This window comes from Pseudochaenichthys georgianus, chromosome 9 (assembly GCF_902827115.2).
Source record: "Pseudochaenichthys georgianus chromosome 9, fPseGeo1.2, whole genome shotgun sequence".
Taxonomy (NCBI): Eukaryota; Metazoa; Chordata; class Actinopteri; order Perciformes; family Channichthyidae; genus Pseudochaenichthys; species Pseudochaenichthys georgianus.
Window position 1 is genome coordinate 36,830,612 of NC_047511.1, and position 22,451 is coordinate 36,853,062.

The following is a 22,451-nucleotide window of genomic DNA, read 5'->3' on the forward strand; positions in this document are numbered from 1 at the left end:
ACTTATTTTGTTTGTTTATGCTGCAACGCAAACATTTCGCAATTTGGGATCAATAAAGTACCTCTTATCTTAAAACAGGATTTGTTTTTGAAAATACTTCAAATAAGAGCTTAGGAAACTTTAGCAGTTCCATCTAGGAGACATTTTCACTCCAAACACCTAACATGGTTTTGTTTGTTTTCTGTGATTCAAAAAGGTAAAGTTTGACATTATGCCGTTAAAGACAAGCCCAACAAATGGATTAAAAAGTGTGTGTTGCTCCTTGAGAGGGGCCACCGGGTTCAGAACCAGTGGACCAAAACTGAACTGGAAAGACAACTGACCTGTTACAACAGTAACATGCTGCTTAAACCATGGATGCATCCCTATTAGGTCTAATAATGCACCTTATGATAACATATCAATCACAGGGGGCACTTCTGTGCAGAATAAGTCTTTGTTGGTACATTTAACTTTTCCAGTAATGCAGTTTTTTATATCGTTTCAAAGAGTACTTCTTCCACCACAGCTCCTTCTCTGTTGGCACAGATATGTCTGGCAGAGATGTTCAGGAATACGGATGATCATACACTTTAAAAATAACTAGGTTTCTCAACCCAGAATAGCATCAGTTGAAAACGAAATGACGTGTGAACGAACTGACAGATCTGCTTTAACCAACAAATGGAGATAAGAAATTGTTTTAAGAATCTTGTTTGATCAAACATTACCAATAAATAATTAACTTTCTGTTTTTTGTTGAGCCGAGTTTGGCCATTTTCCACGAGTTTGAGTTACAGATAAACAACGGAGGCAGACTTTGACCTCTGTTCAAATCCAGAAGGACAGCTATACCCTCCGCTGATCAGGTAAAGTCTAAACTTAAAAAACAAATAGACAATAACTCACTTCATGTTTAATGTAAAGCATTAATGAATGACATGCTGCTGGGTCAGGAGGCAGGTGATCTGTGTTAACTGACCCGATCATGTGAAACAAAGTGTGTGTGTGTGTGTGTGTGTGTGTGTGTGTGTGTGTGTGTGTGTGTGTGTGTGTGTGTGTGTGTGTGTGTGTGTGTGTGTGTGTGTGTGTGTCTCTGTGTGTGTGTGTGTGTGTGTGTGTGTGTGTGTGTGTGTGTGTGTGTGTGTGTGTGTGTGTGTGTGTGTGTGTGTGTGTGTGCGTGCGTGCGTGCGTGCGTGCGTGCGTGCGTTCATCACATGATAAGAAAGTAGCAGACCATTAACGACCCATTGAAAGGCTGTGAGATGTGCTGCAGTAACACCGCACTGTGACTAATGCCAAATACCTGAATCATCTATTTCTGGCGATAGGGCAGAGGGTTTATATCTCCACTGAGGCACAGAGAGTGGATAGAACAAATAACAAAAAACAGGCCACCAAATGATTTATATTGTTTTGCTGCTGTCTGCTGTGTCTTTGTATATACATGTGTGATGGCTAACACTCCAGCCATTAGCCATCACACATGTATGTATATTATACAAAGACACAGCAGACAGCAGACAGAGGTGGGAGAAGTACTCAGATCTTGTACTTCAGTAAAAGGAGAAGTACCAGAATGTAGGAATACTCTGTTACAGGTAAAAGTCCTGCATCAAAATGTTACTCAAGTAAAAGTACAAAAGTGTTTGCATCAAAATATACTTAAAGTACCAAAAGTAAAAATACTCGTTATGCAGATTGGTCGATTTCAGAATAATATCATCATATGTTTTGATTATAATTATTGATGCATTCATGTGTGTATCAAAGCTGGTAAAGGTGCAGCTAGTTTTAAATACTTTGTATACTGCAGGGTAGATTGTGAATTTGCTCCAGTTGTGACTAAAGTCTTATTTAAGTGTTGAATATATTTCACATCATTAATCCAAATCTGCAAAGTAACTAAAGGTACTAAATAAATGTAGTGGAATTAAAGTACAATACCAGTACTTGAGTAAATGTAAGTTACCCTTCACCACTGCACAGCCCCTGCTGACGTGCAGGAGTTAATGAACTCCGATGTGAGTGATAATCAGTAACAAAGTATGAGTACACTTGGTCATGATGACTGGCTCGGTCCCACAAGAGTCTCTGTCTGTCCCCCTCAGGTCTTCAGGGCTGAAACATGAACGACTTCTTGACCCTCTCCACGGGGCAGAGGATGCCCGTGGTCGGACTCGGCACATGGAAGAGTGCTCCAGGACAGGTAGGACTATAAAACCCCCACGCAGGTTTTGAATCACACTTCTGGAAATTGTCATGTGATGAAAAAGAGTGTTTTGTCTGTGTATGTGTCCTCAGGTGAAGCAGGCTGTGCTGGCAGCGTTGGATTGTGGGTACAGACACATTGACTGTGCTGCTGCGTACAGCAACGAGCAGGAGGTGGGGGGTGCTCTGTCTCTCAGGGTCGGCTCCGGGAAGGTGAGGAATACTCTGTTTGAGCTTAAATCAGGCGTTGAGTTCATGCTTGACCTTGGAAACAGCAGTTGAAAAAACAAGTGTACCTGAAGATCCACTCACGTGCTTTCTCTAGTGCTTTCAACCAAACAATGGAGTTTGATTATTTGTGTTGGTAAAGCCCAAACAGAGTGAACATCATCGTATATATTTAGTTTCTAAGTTATTATGGCTTTGGTAAATCGAGTATAGTAAGTGTTACGTTTAGGCAGGGCCGGCCCTGACCAATTTGCCGCCCTAGGCAAGATTTTAGCTGGCGCCCCCCCCCCACCGAAATGCAGACACTCACTATGATTCGCACGTGCATGGTTGTGGCATGATCACAAAAACAAAGATATTGACACAAGATGTGTGCAACTGTATTTAGTTTCCTATCCATTTGAACATGATTTAAGTGATTTAAGTTTTTTTTTTATATTGAAGTTAAAAGCATCAATCTGGTGCACTTTGAGAGCAACATTAGGAGATCTATGGATACATCTCTCAACACCCATATGAAACAGAACTGGAAGCAGATTTTCTTTTTCTTTATGGATACTTTACAAATCACTCCCCTTTCAAACTGTATTCTTGTTTATTAATAACAACTTTTTTGTACTGTCAGTATTTTATACCTGTTTTTCATCTATTCTCTTATTTTTTTATAACTATAATGATCATATAAAGGTGTGCCTTTACCTCACTGAGCTGAGGTTATCAGAGCCTCTCAGTCTTTCAGGAGAGAGCTCTCTAAAGCTCTCCCCCCGCGGCCGCTTACACAGTAAATTCCAATGTTAATAAAAGTACACAGAAGCTGTCTACGTTTTTTGGGAGTTTGATTTATTTTAAATGAATACAAATACAAAATTAAAACCTATAATTGCACACTAAAACCATTATTTCAAAAAAAGAACAATTTCACATAAACCTTTGGTTTTTACTGGGACTGGGGCAGTTCAACTTGATTTTGGGGGGGGGGGTGTGCCATAGTTTATGGGTGCTGTACGCAATATAGGCGTAGTTCTGTTAGTATAAGATAATAAGATGTACTTTGTTGATCCAAAATCGGGAAATTGTGTTGTTATGACATTTTTTTTTTTTTTTCAATTTTCGGCGCCCCCTATGGGTTGATGCGCCCTTAGAATTCGCCTATACTGCCTATGCCGAGGGCCAGCCCTGCGTTTAGGATTAAAGGAATACTTCACCCCTAAAATGATCATTTGTATTTCTGTTACTCACCGTGTTTTACCTTGAAATACTGAAGAACTCTCACACTCAACTCAATGATCGAACAAGAACCTAAAAACTGACACAACTCAAATGTATTGACGTAAAAGGGGGTCAAAGTTGAGCAAAACCTAATTAAGTATTTACTCGTAAACTTCATGAATATCAAAATCAGAGCTGAAACTTGTTCATGCTTTGTTTCTGGTTCAAACGTGTAGCTCAATCCTTCAACTATCAGATATTTCCCTGTATTGAACATAGTTCTCCACCTATGATCCTTGCCCCTCCAGGCTCTGCGTCGTGAGGATGTGTTTGTGACATCCAAACTGTGGAACACCAAGCATGACCCGGAGGATGTGGAGGAGGCCTGCAGGACCAGCCTGGCCCACCTGGGTCTCTCCTACCTGGACCTGTACCTCATCCACTGGCCCATGGCCTTCCAGTGAGCCGCTGCACACACTTCACTGCGTCAGGCTCTGATTGGCTGTCATCGTGTGGATCAGAGTGATATGACATATTTTCATATGTGGATGTTTCAGGCGGGGGAAGGAGCTGATGCCTCAGAGGGACGATGGAAGTATTTGTTACTCTGACACACACTACAGAGACACCTGGGCAGCCATGGAGATCCTGGTGGACAAAGGTCTGGTGAAAGCTATCGGACTCTCCAACTTCAACGCCAGGCAGATGGATGACATCATCAGCAGGGCCAGACACGCCCCTGTGGTGAACCAGGTACCATCTGGCTCTTATGGTCCAGAATAAATGCATTTGATAACGTTTTTATAGGCTTGAAAACCTTCTTATTGTGCCACAGGTGGAGTGCCATCCTTATTTGTCTCAAGCAGATCTCCTGTCTCACTGTCGGTCAGTATGACACTTTTCTTTATAGTCCATTCAATATTGTTTTCATTCAAATGTAACTTTTACTTTATGTCACTTTATACTTCTACTCCACTACATCTCAGAGAAGTTTATTGTATTTCCTGTAGATAAAACTACCCAATATTATATACAAGAACAACTGGAAAAAAATTGATTAATCAATTAACTGGAAACGATTATAGTTATCTTTTAGTCATTCTTCACAAAAAAAACATATACCGGCTCCAGCTTCATAATTTTTTTTATGATTTCTTTAAATATTCCATCTCATCTATCGGTTTCTAATCACTGAGAAACCAAACATTAAAACAGGAATTCAGGATTATTATCTGCTATGTAAGATATACTAGTATAATAGTAACAGTCACATGGGACCTTATTCATGCAATTTTACTTTTAAGTACGATTTCATGATCATATTTCATACTTTAACTTAAAAAACATTGCAATGCATTTTCAAAGCAGGTCTTTTCACAGTGTGGTATTAGTATTCAGTAAATGATCTCCTTCCTCCACCACTGACAGTAACAGAGCACACACACCTCCTCCTCAGGTCCGTGGCAGTGTGTGTGACGGCCTACAGTCCTCTGGGCAGCGGAGACAGACCCTGGGCCGCTCCAGATGACCGGAGTCTGCTGACGGATCCTCGACTGGCAGCCATCGCACAGAGATATCAGAAAACTCCGGCCCAGGTCGTACTCAGGTGAGACAAAGCCTCGACCTCCAAATAACTTGATAACAGATCATCCCGGGCCTCTTTGCTTTCGAGGTCACCTATTATGCAAAATCCACTTTTTCCTGTCTTTTATACATCAACATGTGTCCCCTCTGTGTAAAGAGACTCTGAAAGTTTCAGGAAAAAAGTTTCGCTCACTTTTTGTCCTGTCTGAGCAGATCAGATTTTGGCCACTTTATGATGTCATAACCAGTGATGTAGTGGGCGTTGGACGCGGGGGTACGCCGTACCCCCACTTATTTGGAGCATGATCTTTTTTGTAATAGTCTAATACATATAAAATCATTGCCAGTCTTATCAGTTGCAAGTGTGTATTTGTTGTAATAATGACAAAAACATAATACATTTCACAGTAATTATAATAAAAAATAAAAACGATTTCCTTAAAGAATTATGATTAGTCATCACGCTCGTGACCCCGCGGCGAGCTGGGGGTGTGTCAGTGACACACCCACGGCCAGCTTACCGCCCGCCGATTTTGCGGCAGCTCTTTCCCTCAAGAACGCTAACGAAAAAGCTCTATAATGGCAGGCAAACATTTTTTACTTGACTTCTTTTCTAAAAAGAATATAATTCACAAGAAGAAAGAGTCTAGCAGCACCGAAGCTACAAGTGAAGCTGCTACTAGTACTACAGTACATCATCACAAGAGCCGCCTAGACGTGGATAATGCTAGCTAACGTGCACGTTAGCTGCGCTAGCAACGTTCCCCTGGCTAGCTCAAGCTCACCTTTCCCAGAGGTATGGACGGAGGAGATGTGGCGGAGGAAACAAGAGGCATACCCGTGGATAGACTGCAAAGCTGGGAAACTGGGCTGCAAAGTTTGTTCATCCATATCTGATGTATCAGTCTTCAAAACGCAAGGTGTGTGTGTGTGTGTGTGTGTGTGTGTGTGTGTGTGTGTGTGTGTGTGTGTGTGTGTGTGTGTGTGTGTGTGTGTGTGTGCGTGCGTGTGAAAAAAAAGCAGCGCTGTCTGCTTATTTGCAATGTAGGCTAGGCCTAATCAGAATAATTTCCAGTCCAGATTCAATGTTTGCATTAGTAGGCTATATATATTTTTCGTTTTGTTTATTTAATAAGTTAATTTCAGGACAACTTTGGGAATTTTGTTTGTTATGAGTTTTAAATAGATTTTGAAAGTGGAGATAGAGAGAGAGAAAAGCAGCGCTGTCTGCTTAGTTGCAATACTGTAGTTTATGCAATTTAGGCCTATACATTGTTTATGTAACGTATGTGCCAGTGTGTCCATGGTTTTGAGTCAGTGTGTGTCTGTTGAGCACAGCGCCGTCTGCTTTTTGCAGTACAGTAAGTAAAGTAGGACTAAGCATACCGGTAGTTTCTGTGGACCTCTCTGCCCGTTTTGTGAGTGCACTGCGCGCGTGCGCACTTGTTTGGGATGACCTAATTTAAAATAGCGTCCCCCCAGTAAAAAAATCTCCACTACACCACTGGTCATAACGATGTGTTGGCTTGTGTAACCATTAGCCAATCACCAGCCAAGGTGATTGGCTAATGGTTACACCAGCCCCCCCCCCCCCCCCACCTTAACACCTGAATCTCCTCCTAGAGCACCATTGTGTTCTTTTTAACCAAATATCTCGCAGAGGGGCGTGGGGAGTGGCTCCTTATTTTCATCTAAAGTAACAGACTGAGGGTGTTTCTCAATGTCGAGGACGCTTCCTTGGTAGGACATGTCTTCCGAGTCACTTCCTTCTGAAGCGAGGCAAGAATCCTTCCTAGCCTCGGAAAACGAAGTATGGTGGAACAGGCTAACAGGTGTGCGTCATATGCGAAGCCCCGCCTTAAATGGAGCGTGATTTCCGTGCGCAAAGCATTGTGGGGATTTTAAGACCGGGGAGGATACACATGTGCAGCCTCGAAATTTCTCGCTACGAAGGACGCCGGGCTCGGTAGAATTCCAAGGAGCCTGGACATTGGAACAGTCCTTCGGCGGGACTCGATGACGTAGCATCCTTGAAATAGTGGCTCTGGAGCATCCTTCCTTGACATTGAGAAACACCCAGAGAATCAGCACTTTTGAAACAGGGCTGAAACAGAGGGGATTATGGGATGCTACAATGATCTGTTTGGTATTTCGAGCCAAACACTTCAGAGACATGTTTTGTGTATATCTGAGACCTGTAATATATTGATGAGAAACAGTTTAATAGGGGACCTTTAAATCTGTGGTGTCCTCCTGACAGGTGGCATGTTCAGAGAGGCGTGGTGTGCATCCCTAAGAGTGTGACGCCCTCCAGGATCCAGCAGAACCTGCAGGTGCTCGACTTTTCTCTGTCTGAAGACGACATGAAGCTGCTCGAGTCCTTCAACTGCAACCAGCGCCTCATCGTCCCAGCAGTGGAGGTGAGTCACTGAGATGATACATTTTAACAGGAAGGTTTCTCCAAGCAGAGCCCACTTTAACTTTATATACTTGCAACAGCCATCTCAGTCCAAAATTAACTTAAAGCTTGGACTCACAGATGACTCGGCTTGGGTGACACACCTGCCTGTTTTAGATCCTCATGCATCTCAGATATACTCAGGGGAGACTCTTGCTTGCAAAGCTAAACTTCATTATTCTTGTTCTAACTCCTTGGCTGCTATAGTTTATTATTTTGTAAACATATATAGCTTTAAGCTGAACTAACCAACTGTTTTTCTTTTTTACAGAGGGATGGCAAGAGAGTGTGGAGAGATGCAGAACATCCTCATTTCCCCTTCAATGATCCTTACTGAGGCGACACAAGATAGATGCAATAGTGTTTTTAACATGATTGTCACAATAAAATATGAAAACAAATCTATTTTGTCTAGTTTTTCTGGGATGAATAACAATTTAAGCTTAGTGTTCTATAACCAATTCAACTAGTTAAGAGCAAGTGACTTCCACTGGCAGAGTGACACTGTGTGGCCGGTGGCAGAACTGCCTCTGTGCAGGGACGAGCGCTGATCGCCTGCTTCCTGCTTCAGAGTGAAGACTCTTTCAAAGTAAGGCCCAATCCCAAACCACTCCCTCGACCCTACCCCTCCGTGATGGAGTGAACTCCGTCTGTCGCCACACTCGCAGCTCAACGAGGCTCTCTCCTGTCAGATGGAGGGAGTAAATACAGCAGCAAGCTTTGGGACGGCCTCCCCTCTTTCCGGCAGAAACAGGAAATGCCGTAACTGTATGTAACAACGGTTTCAAATCAGCATCTCTTAGACAAAAAGTTTAAATAAATAACTCGAATAAAACTCCAAACATCTTTCATTGTGTTTCAAAGCTCTTTTAGTTTTAAACCTGATGTTTATAAGCTTCTTAGTTTTTGCAACGGTCTGTAAATATACACAGCTTTATAATAAAATGCACACTTTACCTTTTTCTAGACTAAACACAGGTTTGATCCTAAGTTAAAAACATATGAGGTTATCATGAGGTTGTTAACATCGCAGTTTATCAGTGGATGTTTGCTGGAACTACTTGTAAACAGCTTGTTTCCTGACGGACACACACAGCGTGACTCCGGTTAGGTTGAGAGCGGTCTCAAGTCAGCACCGCTGCAGACTCGCTAGGGCTTGATAGCCCACTCCCCCTCCACACTCGTTGCTTTGGAACAGCCCTCAATATGGCGGACCCTCCGCGTGAACGCGCAAACGGAGGGGTAGGGTGTAGGGCAGGGGTGTCAAACTCAATTTCATCGCGGGCCACATCAGCATTATGGTTGCACTCAAAGGGCCAGTTGTAACTTTAAGACTATATAAAAATACATATATAAATATATCATATATATAAAATAATGTATTATATTACATCATTGCCTCTGCATTGGATTATCATCGGATAGGGTAATAACTTCATAATTAACTACGTCTGAAAGCAGAAGTCTAGGGCAAATAATTGCAAGTCTTTTCAGTGCAAATTCTGGAGAAAAAAGAAATAGAAGTGACATTTTGAAATAAAAATCTAATTCTGAGAAAAAGGAATTCTATGAAAAAATGCATATTTTGAAGAAAAAAAGGCAAATTCTGAGAAAAAAGTCATATTTGAGATGCATTGTGGGACATGTAGTTTATGGGCAACGTGCTTCTGTAGTATGTAACCGTATAATAAACATATTATATTCTTTGCAAGCTCTTGTGGGTTCACATAAAATGAAGTCGCGGGCCGAATGTGGCCCCCGGGCCTTGAGTTTGACACCCCTGGTGTAGGGGTAGGGTGTAGGGGGCGGTTTGGGAATGGGCCTCAATCATCACTGAAGGAGCCTGACCCCAAACATTGATGAACTTGCACCCGAGATGAGACGCCAAGTATCTGGCTTGAACTAGCATCACAGAGCAGCACACTGAGTTTACATGGATGTTTCCTTCTGCACTTTCTTGCGACAACAGGGCATGTTTGGTTTTTTTAAGCTGTTGTTGGCCTGTGGAAAAATGTAATCATAAGAAATTACTGCAGATAGAGCCACAAGAAATGAATGCAACTGATTATTTAATGTTGTTTTTATAGGCAATCATTTAAGCTTTGTTAGTTCCAGGTTTAATATGTGCAATAAGTTCATTTCAATACGTTTTGCAATAAACATTGAACCAGTCCGGCCCTCGGCTAGTACCGATTTTTTAATCTTGGCCAACTGTGTATTTTAGTATGACATCTATGCTCGACACGTTTCCTTTATGTAACTGCTGTAACTATGGCATACAGTACATGTACTATTGTGAAAACTACATAAACTCAAATCAAACCATTACTATGTATGTGCACACTTTAAAAATCGATTCATTATGGTGGCCAACATTAATTCACAAGATAATTCAGTCCAATTAATGTTAAACTTTGCCAAAGAGACAAAATGTACAATTAGCAAAAACACGTGGGTTTGCTATCCTGGCTCCAAAATGGTGGAATGAGCTCCCCATTGACATCAGGACAGCAGAAAGCCTGCACATCTTCCAGCGCAGACTGAAAACTCATCTCTTTCGACTCCACTTCGAGCGATAGAATGACTAACAAGCACTTATATGCTAACAAAGCACTTATATATTAACAAAGCACTTACATACTAATAAAGGACTGGCTTATCTAAAGCCAGTTGAGTAGCTCTTGAAATGTTTTTGCTCTATGAAACCTGATGTACTTATATGATTCTGTTTTCTTCAAGTTTGTATCTTCTTGGTCGAATGCACTTATTGTAAGTCGCTATGGATAAAAGCGTCAGCTAAATTAAATGTAATATCTACAATGGCGAACCGTCAGGGCCTTCAAGGTATTCAGAGAATACCCTGGAACACTCGGATAAAACAAACAAAAAATCGATTTAATTATATAAATAAAATGTATATAAAATGAATAAATGAGAATCGTATCTGTGTTGTTGATCTGTAATATTAGTGTTACGTTGATTTGTTTGTCCTTCTCGGACCATGCACTACACATTTCAGTGGGTTTGTGTTAGAAAAGAAAGCAACCAATCAGATCTTGTTCTGGGTCTCTGGGTAGAATATCCTTCAACCGAGGTATTCTCCATCCTTGATCGAATGCCCTGGCCGTTGCACTGGATGAGAGCGTACGTTTGGACTGACAGTTTGATCAACCAATCATATATTGATTTGTAGTCAATGGGCGTGTTCTTTCAGTTTCCCTCGGTTCCAGGGTGTTCTAGAAGGCCCGCTAGTTAACTGGCTCGAGGCAGAGGATCTAGATCAGGGGTGCCCAACCTTTTTTGAACCGAGAGCTACTTTTAAAGTTGCCAGTCTGCCGAGATCTACCAGTCCAAATAGAGAGACGTAGCCATTACTGACAGCCTACTACCAGGTAAATACACACTTCTACTTGTATAAAACTGACCTTTGTACGATTTATACTTCATAAAATACTGCAGATCCTTTATCTCACCTCTTTCTAATCTACACACATACAAGTATTTAACTGAAGTTACACAACAGTGTTGTTGATACAGAGTTGGAGTTTATTCACACGTCACATATTACAGTGGGTAATGTTTTCAAGAAGCATTGAACAGTGCTGCCACATATGACACAGGAAAAAAAAAAAAGACTCTGAACCCTTTCTTTGCCATTATATAAAAATAGTGTTGCTACAAAGGTATACATTAGGCTTACTAATAAGACAACTCAGATCTGAAGCTACACATGAATCTGCTGCTAAAGTGCAATAAAAGAGACAACATTAATAGAATCAAACCCTTTTTGTAGCATTTTAGTTGATTATAAAAAGAAATGCCTTTAAAATAGGATGCAAGCAACACTAGTTTCTTAACCTGAATTGATAGACTATAATCAATTTAAGTTTGCATTCTTATACCATTTTGTACAATGATTATAATGAATAAGTTCAAACAAATTCAAACGTACAGCTGATTAATAACGGTATCTAACTTGAGTTTTTATTATATCAAAAACCTGTTGAAATGCTACGGTTATTTTTACTGTCCCCCAAAAGCGCATCGGCAGCCTCCAGGAATGCTTCTTTCACAACTTCGCCGTCTTTGAAAGACTTCATGTGTTTCGCAAGAACGTGACTGACACGATAAGATGCTATGGTAGCAGCCTTGCTCTTGTTGTTGGGCCTGGTGAAAATGGACTGCTGTGCATTTAGCTGTCCTCTCAGGCCCCTCCCCTTTTGGAGCGTAGGGCAGAATTAGGAGGGAATTCCGTCTCGTAGCGTTTGAGCACTGTTTTGAAATGCCGCTCCTAAATTACCCTTCTTCGATAAAGCCACGCTCGCATTGCAGATGAGACAGATGGACTTTCAATTGGAATAGATACAAAAATAATCATCCTCCCACTCGGAGTGAAATTATATATTTTGGGCTTTTTTGCTTCTGCCATAATTGCGGTCTTGTGTGTGTGCGGACTGTCACTCCTGTTGACGGTTGACACGGACAACCTCAGCGAATTAGTGCCCACTACCCACCAGCCACGCCCGAACATGGGGTCACGCCGGCCAATCACAAAGCTTTGATGCGTTCAAGTGCATTATTCTAGCACAGGAAGATTATGTTATAGGACATTAACGATTAAACAGAATATTGTTGTTCTATTTTTAGACAAATCTCACGATCGACTGGGAATCTCCCCTGATCTAGATGAATGCGACGAAGCAATTCATGCCGTTTTATTGTTTTTAACGTTGAAATGACAAGTGCAACAGGTGAAGATGATGTTGCGAGTACCCTTTTCAAGTCGACATTATAATGCCGCGGAGGGGGGCGGCGGGGGGTGTGTGTCTACAGAAGGTCCAGTTGTGATAGACACGGTTCGCCACTGTGAAAACGTAAATATGCTAAATCAGTGACGATGCACATGTATCAATAAAGAAGTTTTAGACGCCGATAACACTTCCATTTTGTGAGATTTTATTTTCAACAACATAACTTTGACAAATTTGTAATACATTATATGCTACTGTTTATTTAAAAAAAAAAAGAGTAAGTCATAAGCAATATGTTTTTTTCTTTTCTTTCTTATAGACTAGCATAGAACCCCGTCACTAAAGCCATTCATGTTGGTTGTGATATACTGACCCCCCCCGCCCCCCCCTAAATTCCCTCCTAAATCTGCCTCAGTCTTCCAGATCCAACATCCCCTAACCCCCACCCACATCAAAGCCAGGGCAAACCAAGCGGCTACATGCTTTCTCCAAGGGTAGTCATACAAAAAAAAGGAACACATGAAAGAAGCACAAAGTCCTAAAAATGTGGAATCTGGTGAGAATTTGTACAGGTGTGATCCCGGTACTGACCACTGATGGGCAGTGTACATTTATCCGTAAAGGTCATCGTCGTTGTCTTCATTGAACACTGGGCCGGTACCAGTTCCTCCTGAGCCTTGGGTTGGCCCGCTGCCGCCTGCAGTGCCGGTGGGAAACCTGGAGGAGGATGAAGAGTCACTTAGCATGTGTACTGGGGAAATGATCTTTGATACGGCATCATCAAATATTTAGGAACGTTTTAGCATTTTAAGTGTGAAGTAACAATCATTTGCTGTAGTCAGTGTTTCAGGGAAAACATATTGATTATTTATAGTGCATGTTAGGGCTGTGGCAAAAATCATAGTCACGATTATTTGGGTCAATAATTGACATCACGATTATTAAAAACGATTATCCATTTACTTTGAAAACGTCCATTTAATGAAAAAAATTATTTGAACAGTTGATTACCCTGAACTTTAAGTATAATTCAACTGAAAAAAAAAAAAAATAGTCTTATTTCGATGATGTTGTTTTCATAATCGTTGCAAGTCAAAATCGCGATTAAAATACAATTAATTGAGCAGCCCTAGTCTACACAATCAAATCCGTACGACATGTCAGAAACGTACCTGAAGCTGCCGAAGCCACGGCTCTGCTGCAGTGTCTGAGCAAACATCTCATATTTGCGAATGTCGTTGTCACTGACGGAGCGACGAGCAAATCGCATCGCCTCCTCAAAGTGGTCCTTCCTGATTTCGGGCACAGGATCGTCCTCTTCCACCTCCTACGGAACAAAGAGAAGAAGAAGTTATTACACGGCAGAGACCTCTGATCAGTAACACAGCAGTAGAGCAGGTATGATGCGATTAGCGGCAGAACAGGAGCTGACCATGGCTGACGGGTTGGTCTGCCTCTCCCTCTCTCTGCGGATCTCGTTCTCGATGCTCTCTCTGATGGCCAGCTTACACGCCCGCTGGCAGATCTCGGTCAGATCGGCTCCAGAGAAGCCATTGGTCATCTTTGCCAGGAACTCCAGGTCCACATCCTATTGACACGTTGAAGAAATTACAAACAGGATAAGTTAAGAAACGTGACAGCATTTCTCTCTTAGCAATGCTCCAACCAGGCAGCATGGTTAGACAGAAATAGCACACGACTTAAAGGGAAATGGAAACACTTTTCAAACTGCTTTCCATGCGACAATATTCCCATTAGGAAATGTATTTATCTAGTCTATTTCCAATGTAAACGATCGAGATACGCAAATTTATTTTTTGAAATACGCGCCTAATGACCTTGGGCGCTTCCATCGATCCGGGACTTTCCCAGTGATGTCACGGCTTCCTGGGCCAAAGCTCAATACAGCTGCAAACAACATGGCGTGCAATGCACCAGTGGTTTCCAACAAAAGAAAACGGTCGTCGTCAGGAGCGTACAAATGGTTTTTATACAAAGAAGGAAGTACATTTCCATAGGCTGCCACTAAAGGATGAGAAGCTGCTCAAAGCATGGGTTATTTCCATGAAACGGTCCGATCCGCCGTTGAATCAGTACGCACGTGTGTGCAGCGAACACTTTACAAAATGACGATTATGTCCACAAAATGATGTTTGATGAGTCTGGATGCCTGGTTCAATACAAAACATCGGATTTTAAGCCAGGATCTGTTGTCACAATATTCGATTTCTCATCGTATGCAGTCGGGAACACAGACCGTCCCAGCACGTCGGCCGCGCAAGACAATGACACCAGTGTCAACAAACGTGAAGTACGAGCCACCAAACGAGTTGCTTCAGCTGCCGAGAGCGAGGTAAATATTGCAGCACTACCAGATTACTAGCTCACACATGTATTTACTGACAGTGTGACCTTATTAATTTATCAGGGGAAAAATATGTCGTATATATGAAGTCAGCCTGTGGGGCTCAATGTGTCTGTGGTATATGAAGTCAGCCCGTGGAGCTCTGTCTGTGGTATATGAAGAAAGCCCGTGGGGCTTTGTATCTGTGGTATATGAAGTCAGCCCGTGGAGCTCTGTGTCTGTGGTATATGAAGTCGGCCCATAGGGCTCAATGTGTCTATGGTGTATGAAGCTTAGTCAGCCCGTGGGGATCCATGTGCCTGTGGGATAGGAAGTCCGCCCATGGGGTTCTATATTCCTCCATCGCTGCCATATCTGCCACGTTGTGTTGACTTCCAGTATGGATACCCGGAGCGAGGACCCACACAGTGACGTCACCATTTGGGACTCCCCTAATGGCAGCGGCCTGGTCCCGGAATTCCCCACCCGGCCAGCGGATAATTAATTTTCTTTTGGCGAGTAATATCATATACAATAAATATTACGATCAATATCCATTGTAAAATGAATAAACTACCGGAATATTATAACTGTAATGGCGTTTCCTTTCCCCTTTAATGACTGTTGGTGTGAAGCCTTGTTCATGTTGGATGCAACTTTAGTTACATTTCCATGACTTTTCCAAAACTTTGGGAGAAATGTTGTTTTCCATAATATTTCCAGGGCCTGGAATTAGCATTTTGAATTTCCATGACTTTTCCAGGGCCTGGAATTAGCATTTTGAATTTCCATGACTTTTCCAGGTTTTCAGTGAACGTAAGAACCCTGAGTGGCAGCACTGTCACCTTGGCGATGGGGCTCTTGCGGAGGTTGGCCTTCAGGATGTTCATCCGGCTCTTCTCGTCGGGCAGGGGGATGTAGATTAGCTGATCCAGACGGCCGGGTCTCAGGATGGCGGGGTCGATGATGTCTGGTCTGTTTGTGGCTCCGATGATGAAGACGTTCTTCTTGCTGGACATACCGTCCATCTCGGTGAGGATCTGGTTGATGACACGGTCGGCTGCTCCGCCTCCGTCTCCCACGTTGCCTCCACGAGCCTTGGCTATGGAGTCCAGCTCATCAAAGAAGAGAACGCACGGGGCTGCTTGACGAGCCTGGGAACATCACACAGAACGATCTTAGTTAGATGGGAGCATGGGGGGACAACACATTTCATTTTTCTCAGCAGGTTTTATGGCAGACACTCCGAGCACATCCTCACCTTGTCGAAGATCTCTCTGACGTTGGCCTCAGACTCTCCGAACCACATGGTGAGCAGCTCGGGTCCTTTGATGGAGATGAAGTTAGCCTGGCACTCGTTGGCGATGGCTTTAGCTAGGAGAGTCTTACCACAACCAGGGGGACCATAGAACAACACGCCCTTGGATGGGGTCATGCCGAACTTGAGGAACTTGTCCGGGTGCTCCACTGGGTACTGAATTTAAAGACGGGGAGAAAAACATAGTAAGGGAAACGTATTTAAATTGACCATTTTTGATACATTTGACATTTTAAAAGATCTCCATACCTGCACCAACTCCTGCAGCTCCCGCTTGACGTCCTCCAGACCGCCGATGTCTTCCCAGGTGACGTTGGGAACCTCGACAACCGTCTCCCTCAGAGCTGATGGGTTGCTCTGGCTCAGGGCCCACTGCAGGACAACGTTGAGCATGTTAGTGAGGGCTCTGAAGGAACACATGTGCTCTCACTATAAACTCTACAACAGCTCTTACCTTGAAGTCGTCCATAGTGACAGCAAGGGAGTTCATGACCTCAGCATCAATGGTCTCATCCTCAAGGTCGATCAGGTCCATCTTCTTCCTGATGGCCTGCAGGGCGGCCTCAGAGCACAGAGCAGCCAGATCGGCACCAACATGTCCATGGGTCTCATTGGCAACCTATAGAAGAACAATATTACTGCCTGTATACGACCGTTGTGCACTCAGACTTAAAGATTGACATTGTACTTTACATTTCAAATACAAAAAGGCACACTGGAGGATGCCACTGCCTTAAAATTACATCAGTCCTTTATACAAGATATTAAGTAAACCTTTTGACAGTTTAAGACATTTCCCTTTCACTTAAGAGGCAGTGATAATAACCATGTGACTGCTCTCTTCAGGGAAGCAGTGTGTTTCGTGGTGTCACCCGATGGCACAGAATAAAATGGTGTACAAACCTGTTCCAAGTCAACATCGTCAGACAGTTTCATGTTTTTGGTGTGAATCTGGAGAATCTCCAATCTGCCGGTGGCGTCAGGGATGCCAATGTCCACTTCCCTATCGAAACGCCCTGCGGGTGGTGGAAGATCAAACACTCACTTAGCAGTCAATCATATGACAACATGCTTCAGTGAGCCAGACACTTGGGTCCATTAGAGTTACATTATGAAAGGGGCACATTGTATAACTGTCTCTGAATATAATGCTTAACACCAGGACAGAAAACAATCTAGGAAATCAGACTATTCTTTTATGAAGAGCTGTTCAGCAATTCAAAATCTGTGTACTGTGCAAATACATACAATATTTTGACTAGCTATTAATAGAGTTTGACTAATCAGCAGGAAACATGTGATGAATACATAACCAATAATCGATGAGTTAAACATAACCAGCAGGAATGATGCCAAAACAAAAGCATCCAGGTTCAGGGTATATGCAGGAATCCTGAAGTCAAATTGAATACCTTTTTTAAGACCCTTTCCTACATTTTAAGACCTCATCGCCACTTGGAGTTCTAACCGGTTACATTGGCGACACACTTTACCTCACATTTACTAGATACAGTATTGATTGTCCTCCCCCCCTTATCTTCCAACCATTTGGACGCAAACTTGCATTTCCACTTTTAGGTTATAGAAGTGAAATGATATGCTGAACTTTATGCATTGGATGCTTCCTCTACTGCAGTAACCGGTCATTTACCGAATCTCCTGAGAGCTGGGTCGATGCTGTTGGGTCTGTTGGTGGCTGCCATGACGATGACATGAGCCCTTTGTTTCAGGCCGTCCATGAGAGTCAGCAGCTGGGACACAATGCGCCTCTCCACTTCTCCGTGAGTCTACAAAAAAAACACAACATACATTTAAAACCTTATTGACTCAATTCAGATATTCAAGTTTCTAATAATTTCTTACCAAGGTCTAGATAACGACCTGCACTGGGATGCATTTCAATCATGAACAGACACGGCATATGTTTGCAGCTATTGATTTCTTTTTCCCGTCTGCTCACTCACCTTCTCTCTCTTAGGGGCGATCGCATCAAGCTCATCAATAAAGATGATGGCAGGAGCATTCTTCTCTGCTTCCTCGAAGGCCTTCCTCAGGTTACTCTCGCTCTCTCCTGCCAGCTTACTCATGATCTCAGGACCTAAAATGGAACCCAAAATACTTGAGTCAGGGTTCATACACTTTTTCACCAATGATTCTCAATGACCTTTGCCTAATTTTCCATGACCAAAAACATTACTCTTTCTCAGCGGTACCACTGAAAATGGTTTATTTTAACATGGAACAGGAATATAAGCTCTACATATGAAACATGTTGTGCCTATCTAAAACAAATAGGCTTACTAGCTCCTACAGGCTAAAGCAACTAAAATCTCTCACCAGCAAAATACCTCATCAGCTAAATGCCATTGTACGTTTCATTACTATACAGTATTTATTATCATTATAGTATTACTATTTTGGCGATTAGATAAAATATAAATTATATTTGATGCAACTTTAGTTACATTTCCATGATTTTTCCAAAACTTTGGGAAAAATATTGTTTTCCATGACTTTTCCAGGGCCTGGAATTAGCATTTTGAATTTCCATGACTTTTCCAGGTTTGTAATGACCGTAGGAACCCTGTTCAGCTTCAGAGAAAGCTGACCTAAGAGCACATGCTATATTCAATACTAATCATAATATGTATGGATCACATGATAAACCCTAACCCAGCAACAATAAATAAATAAATACTCGTCTGAGACACTTGCATCGACAAACAAGTGGAATAAAGTATTATCAAACAACACCATTTTCCTTAGTAAACCTTATTATGGAAGATTTTCTATTTGAGTCATGTTTCTTAAAAGAGTTTAAGTTTTAAAAAAAGTATCTACTTGAGTTTTGGGATTGGATAGAATAAGACTTTGGTTTTGTCCTAACCAACAGCAAGTACAAGGCAATGCTGCCGGGGACAAACCACACATCAGAAAAAGCTACATATAGGTATGTAAGTGGATGTTCTCACCATTAATCAGGAAGAAGAAAGCTCCAGTTTCATTGGCCACAGCTCTGGCAATCAGGGTCTTTCCAGTTCCAGGGGGTCCATAAAGCATAATTCCACGTGGGGGCTGAAAAGGGGGAAACAGTTGAATATCTTAAATCGAAACTTTATAACACAAAGAATGGCAAACAAAACCAGTAAAAAATATATATAGTGAGTTAGTGCGTCTACTTGTTTCGATTAGACGATGTAAATCTCACATCACTAGATTGGCAAAGCTCAATATATTGCGTGTTGAAATTGTGGATGGGTGTATGTTTTTTCATACAGTTTCAACTTCACCATTTTTAATTCTTTAGTTACACACGCTCAGTTCAAACTCAATGAAGGGCAACGTGTTTATGTGTCTCTCCATGCATATTAATGAGGGGACCATACCTTGACTCCGATGGCCTTGAACAGAGCAGGGTGTCTAAGAGGCAGCTCCACCATCTCTTTGATCTGAGCCAACTGCTTCCTCACTCCTCCGATGTCATCATAGCCCACCTCATTCAGGGACTCTTCCTCATCCTGTATTTTCAAACGCAACAAGTTCAAATGAAAATGCACATTTATTTCTTGGTAATGTTAACCCATGCACTGTGTGTCTGCTACCCACCTCTCTTCTGATTGGCTCTCCCTCACAGTGGATGACGGTGTCAGGTGCAACGATGCAGTAGGGAGAGGGGTCGGTCTCTACCACCTTGAACTCCACAGCACGCATGCCTCCTCTGACCAGGAAAATATCACCTTCACAAGGCAATAGAAAACATTGTTCATTTTAAGAATCCAACAAGGTTGCATGTAATACATTGTAAATGTTTTGTTCTGAAAATGAAAATGTGCACTCACCTTTACGGATTGGCCTGTATGCCTCCAGAAAGTATGGCTTCAGGTAGACCTCAAACAGGTTGCCAGTAATCCCTTCTACTGTGTCATCTATTGGCAGAACGTGGATCCTCTTTCCATACTTCACATCGGGACATGGCTGAATGCTGTAGGAGATATTATATTTAAATACACCACTTTTTTTTTTTTTAAACGGGCTGTGTAAAGAAAAGTCAAAATGTGTGCTTTTTCTTACCTGATGACATCACCCAGTCTGACCCTCAGATTGTTGCGGACCACCCTGTTCATGCGAACCTTTTCATCGGAACAGGTGTCGTCAGACAGCACAATGCAGACAGTCTCCCGCCTCTTCTTACCCTTCATCAGCACCGTGTCTCCACGGAAGAGCTGCAGCTCGTCCATCTTGGTCTTAAGAGACATTAACCAAAGTTATTTTGAGCTTTCAATGTTTATACATTTTGAATGTCAAGTCAAAAGATAATTGAATTGATCCATTACAATATTTAACAGGGTTTAGAAATGGTAGAGACTTTAGCCTTGCATTAAGCCTTCTGAATGTTTACCTGAGAGAGAGAGACCACACTGTTGTCTTCATTGATGGATTCATCAACGATCAGTCTGTTGGGTCTGCTCTTCTGTTTCAGAATAGCAGTGGCCAGATCATCTTGTATCTTGCTATGAAAATAAACAAGTTGTAGATTAATAATCAAATAAACGTGGTGCACCTTTAAGGCATTACCCACATCCTGCAATAAGCAAGTTAGTAACTGTATAACAGACATTGTACAGGAAACCATTAATGATATACACTAAAGGGTTACTTAAGTATATATGTTTGTGTTAAACCAGTGCCCCTAAAGGTGTTCTGTGAAACTTCTTAGTTTCTTTGTAAAGTCTTGGGGGCATAACAAAAAAAATGCTTTCAATGTTAACTTGGAGAGCTTACTGTGTTCAGGGGTAAATACAATGAACTCCTTACCCTAGGAGTTCTACACAGATCATGACTGGTGTCATATTGCTCCCAAAAACAGTGTCTGAAGAGAGATTAGTCTACTTAGTACTCAGGAATTACTGCATCTTAGCATTGATTGTTTGTCTGTTGTATTAGTGGTTGTGGGTTTATTTAAGCAATATAAAATATGATTTTTTTAAGAATATGAATGGTCATACATTTAAATATAAATATATTTATAATATAAATGATATGAACTATTCGTGAATTCTAGTAAACTGGTAATTTATTGAGAATATATATCCATGTTTTCTTATTAACAGAAACTCTAAGAATAAATAATTATTAAAGTCATTTATGTAACAATAAGTGTAAACAGGTAGGCTAAACAACAAGGCTCTTAACCCCCGTGACCAAACGTTTCTTTCTGATTATATGTACAATACGTTTCTTTCTGATTATATGTACAATCTGTTAAAAAATACCGTCGAACCAGTAGTCAACGGAAAGCTGTACTGTCCACAGGTTTCCAGAAAGATCCAGGACCTGTTTTGAAGTTTCTCTTTCATGTTGTTAGCATGCTAATACTAGCCTTGAAGCTAACTGACTGGCGAGCAAGCGAGCCCAGATGACACAGCAAAAATAATTAGAAAAAAACTTTGTAGCTAGCTTGGATCCTCAACATAAAGACTAACGTTAACACGTTATCGTACTTCAAATACAATAACTGCCGACCCTAAGCTTAGACTACGTATGTTATTTCACGACCGTTAGGCTCATAGCAAATCAGAACCCAAGTAAAATGTCAATCGTTTGGAATGAACAGCCCGTTAGCATGCTAGCTGTTAGCCACCTGGATGACTAGCGTAAACGGTTCGTGGGGCCGTTAGTCTGTTACCCACGTATTTGCCACTTGCCCATCATACTTATAACGTTATGTGTCCATTTACATAATGAAACGCGTTTATAAGACAGGCCGTTAGCCGGTGTATAAGCTAACTTGTCGGTGTAATGGCGTTGGCCTTGACACAGTTGCTAAGCTAGCGTTAGCATTCAAACACGACAGCGATGACTGCGCTTTGTCAAGTCGCTGTCACAGCGATGGCTAATTTGAGACTGTTAACTGGCCAACGTGTGGATGGAAACTGTCAACAATACATTGGGATAATACCCCCATATTAATACCCAACTGTCAATAGATATGCAACAATAAGTTATTCAACGAAGGGACACAAGTGCGGAGGCTGAAGTAACTGACCCCGTTAGCAACCAAGCTAACTTAAATAAACCAACGTTAGCCGTTTAAAAGACATTTGCTGGCAGACAGTGTTCAGAAACCTGCATTTTAATACGACAGAAAGATGTTGGTACTTACTCCGCTGCCGAGGACATGGTCGTCCGCCTGGTTTACTGTTAATAAATAAAGAAAGTATAGCTAAATGTTTAATAGGCTTAACCGGTTCAAGATACACAACGTTCTCTGTGATTTCACACGAAACAGCAGCAGTTTCCGTGCTCTTCTTTACAATTATACCGTGAGCTGAAAGAATCCTGCATTCTGATTGGCTGGTAGCTGTACAT

At 41.9% G+C, this 22,451-nt stretch overlaps 2 protein-coding genes across 2 annotated transcripts; one reads left to right on the forward strand and one right to left on the reverse strand.

Moving 5' to 3' along the window:
* The first annotated feature begins 2,048 nt into the window (after positions 1–2,048).
* Positions 2,049–8,074, forward strand: akr1a1a (aldo-keto reductase family 1, member A1a (aldehyde reductase)). The gene is made up of 8 exons (XM_034090340.1): positions 2,049–2,188; positions 2,284–2,403; positions 3,936–4,087; positions 4,185–4,380; positions 4,463–4,512; positions 5,084–5,233; positions 7,472–7,631; positions 7,941–8,074. The coding sequence occupies exons 1-8, from the start codon at positions 2,108–2,110 to the stop codon at positions 8,004–8,006; spliced, it is 975 nt and encodes a 324-aa protein (XP_033946231.1). The 5' UTR covers positions 2,049–2,107; the 3' UTR covers positions 8,007–8,074.
* Positions 8,075–12,602: 4,528 nt separating this feature from the next.
* On the reverse strand, positions 12,603–22,384 carry vcp (valosin containing protein). The gene is made up of 17 exons (XM_034090804.2): positions 22,246–22,384; positions 20,482–20,593; positions 20,154–20,326; positions 19,922–20,064; positions 19,689–19,819; positions 19,469–19,600; positions 19,055–19,157; positions 18,047–18,180; positions 17,734–17,869; positions 16,986–17,098; positions 16,537–16,701; positions 16,332–16,454; positions 16,026–16,238; positions 15,610–15,918; positions 13,853–14,008; positions 13,593–13,747; positions 12,603–13,137 (listed from the first exon to the last, which is right to left on the reverse strand). Exons 1-17 carry the CDS (start codon positions 22,260–22,262, stop codon positions 13,032–13,034), a joined length of 2,421 nt encoding a protein of 806 aa, XP_033946695.1. The 5' UTR covers positions 22,263–22,384; the 3' UTR covers positions 12,603–13,031.
* Between the last annotated feature and the right edge of the window lie 67 nt (positions 22,385–22,451).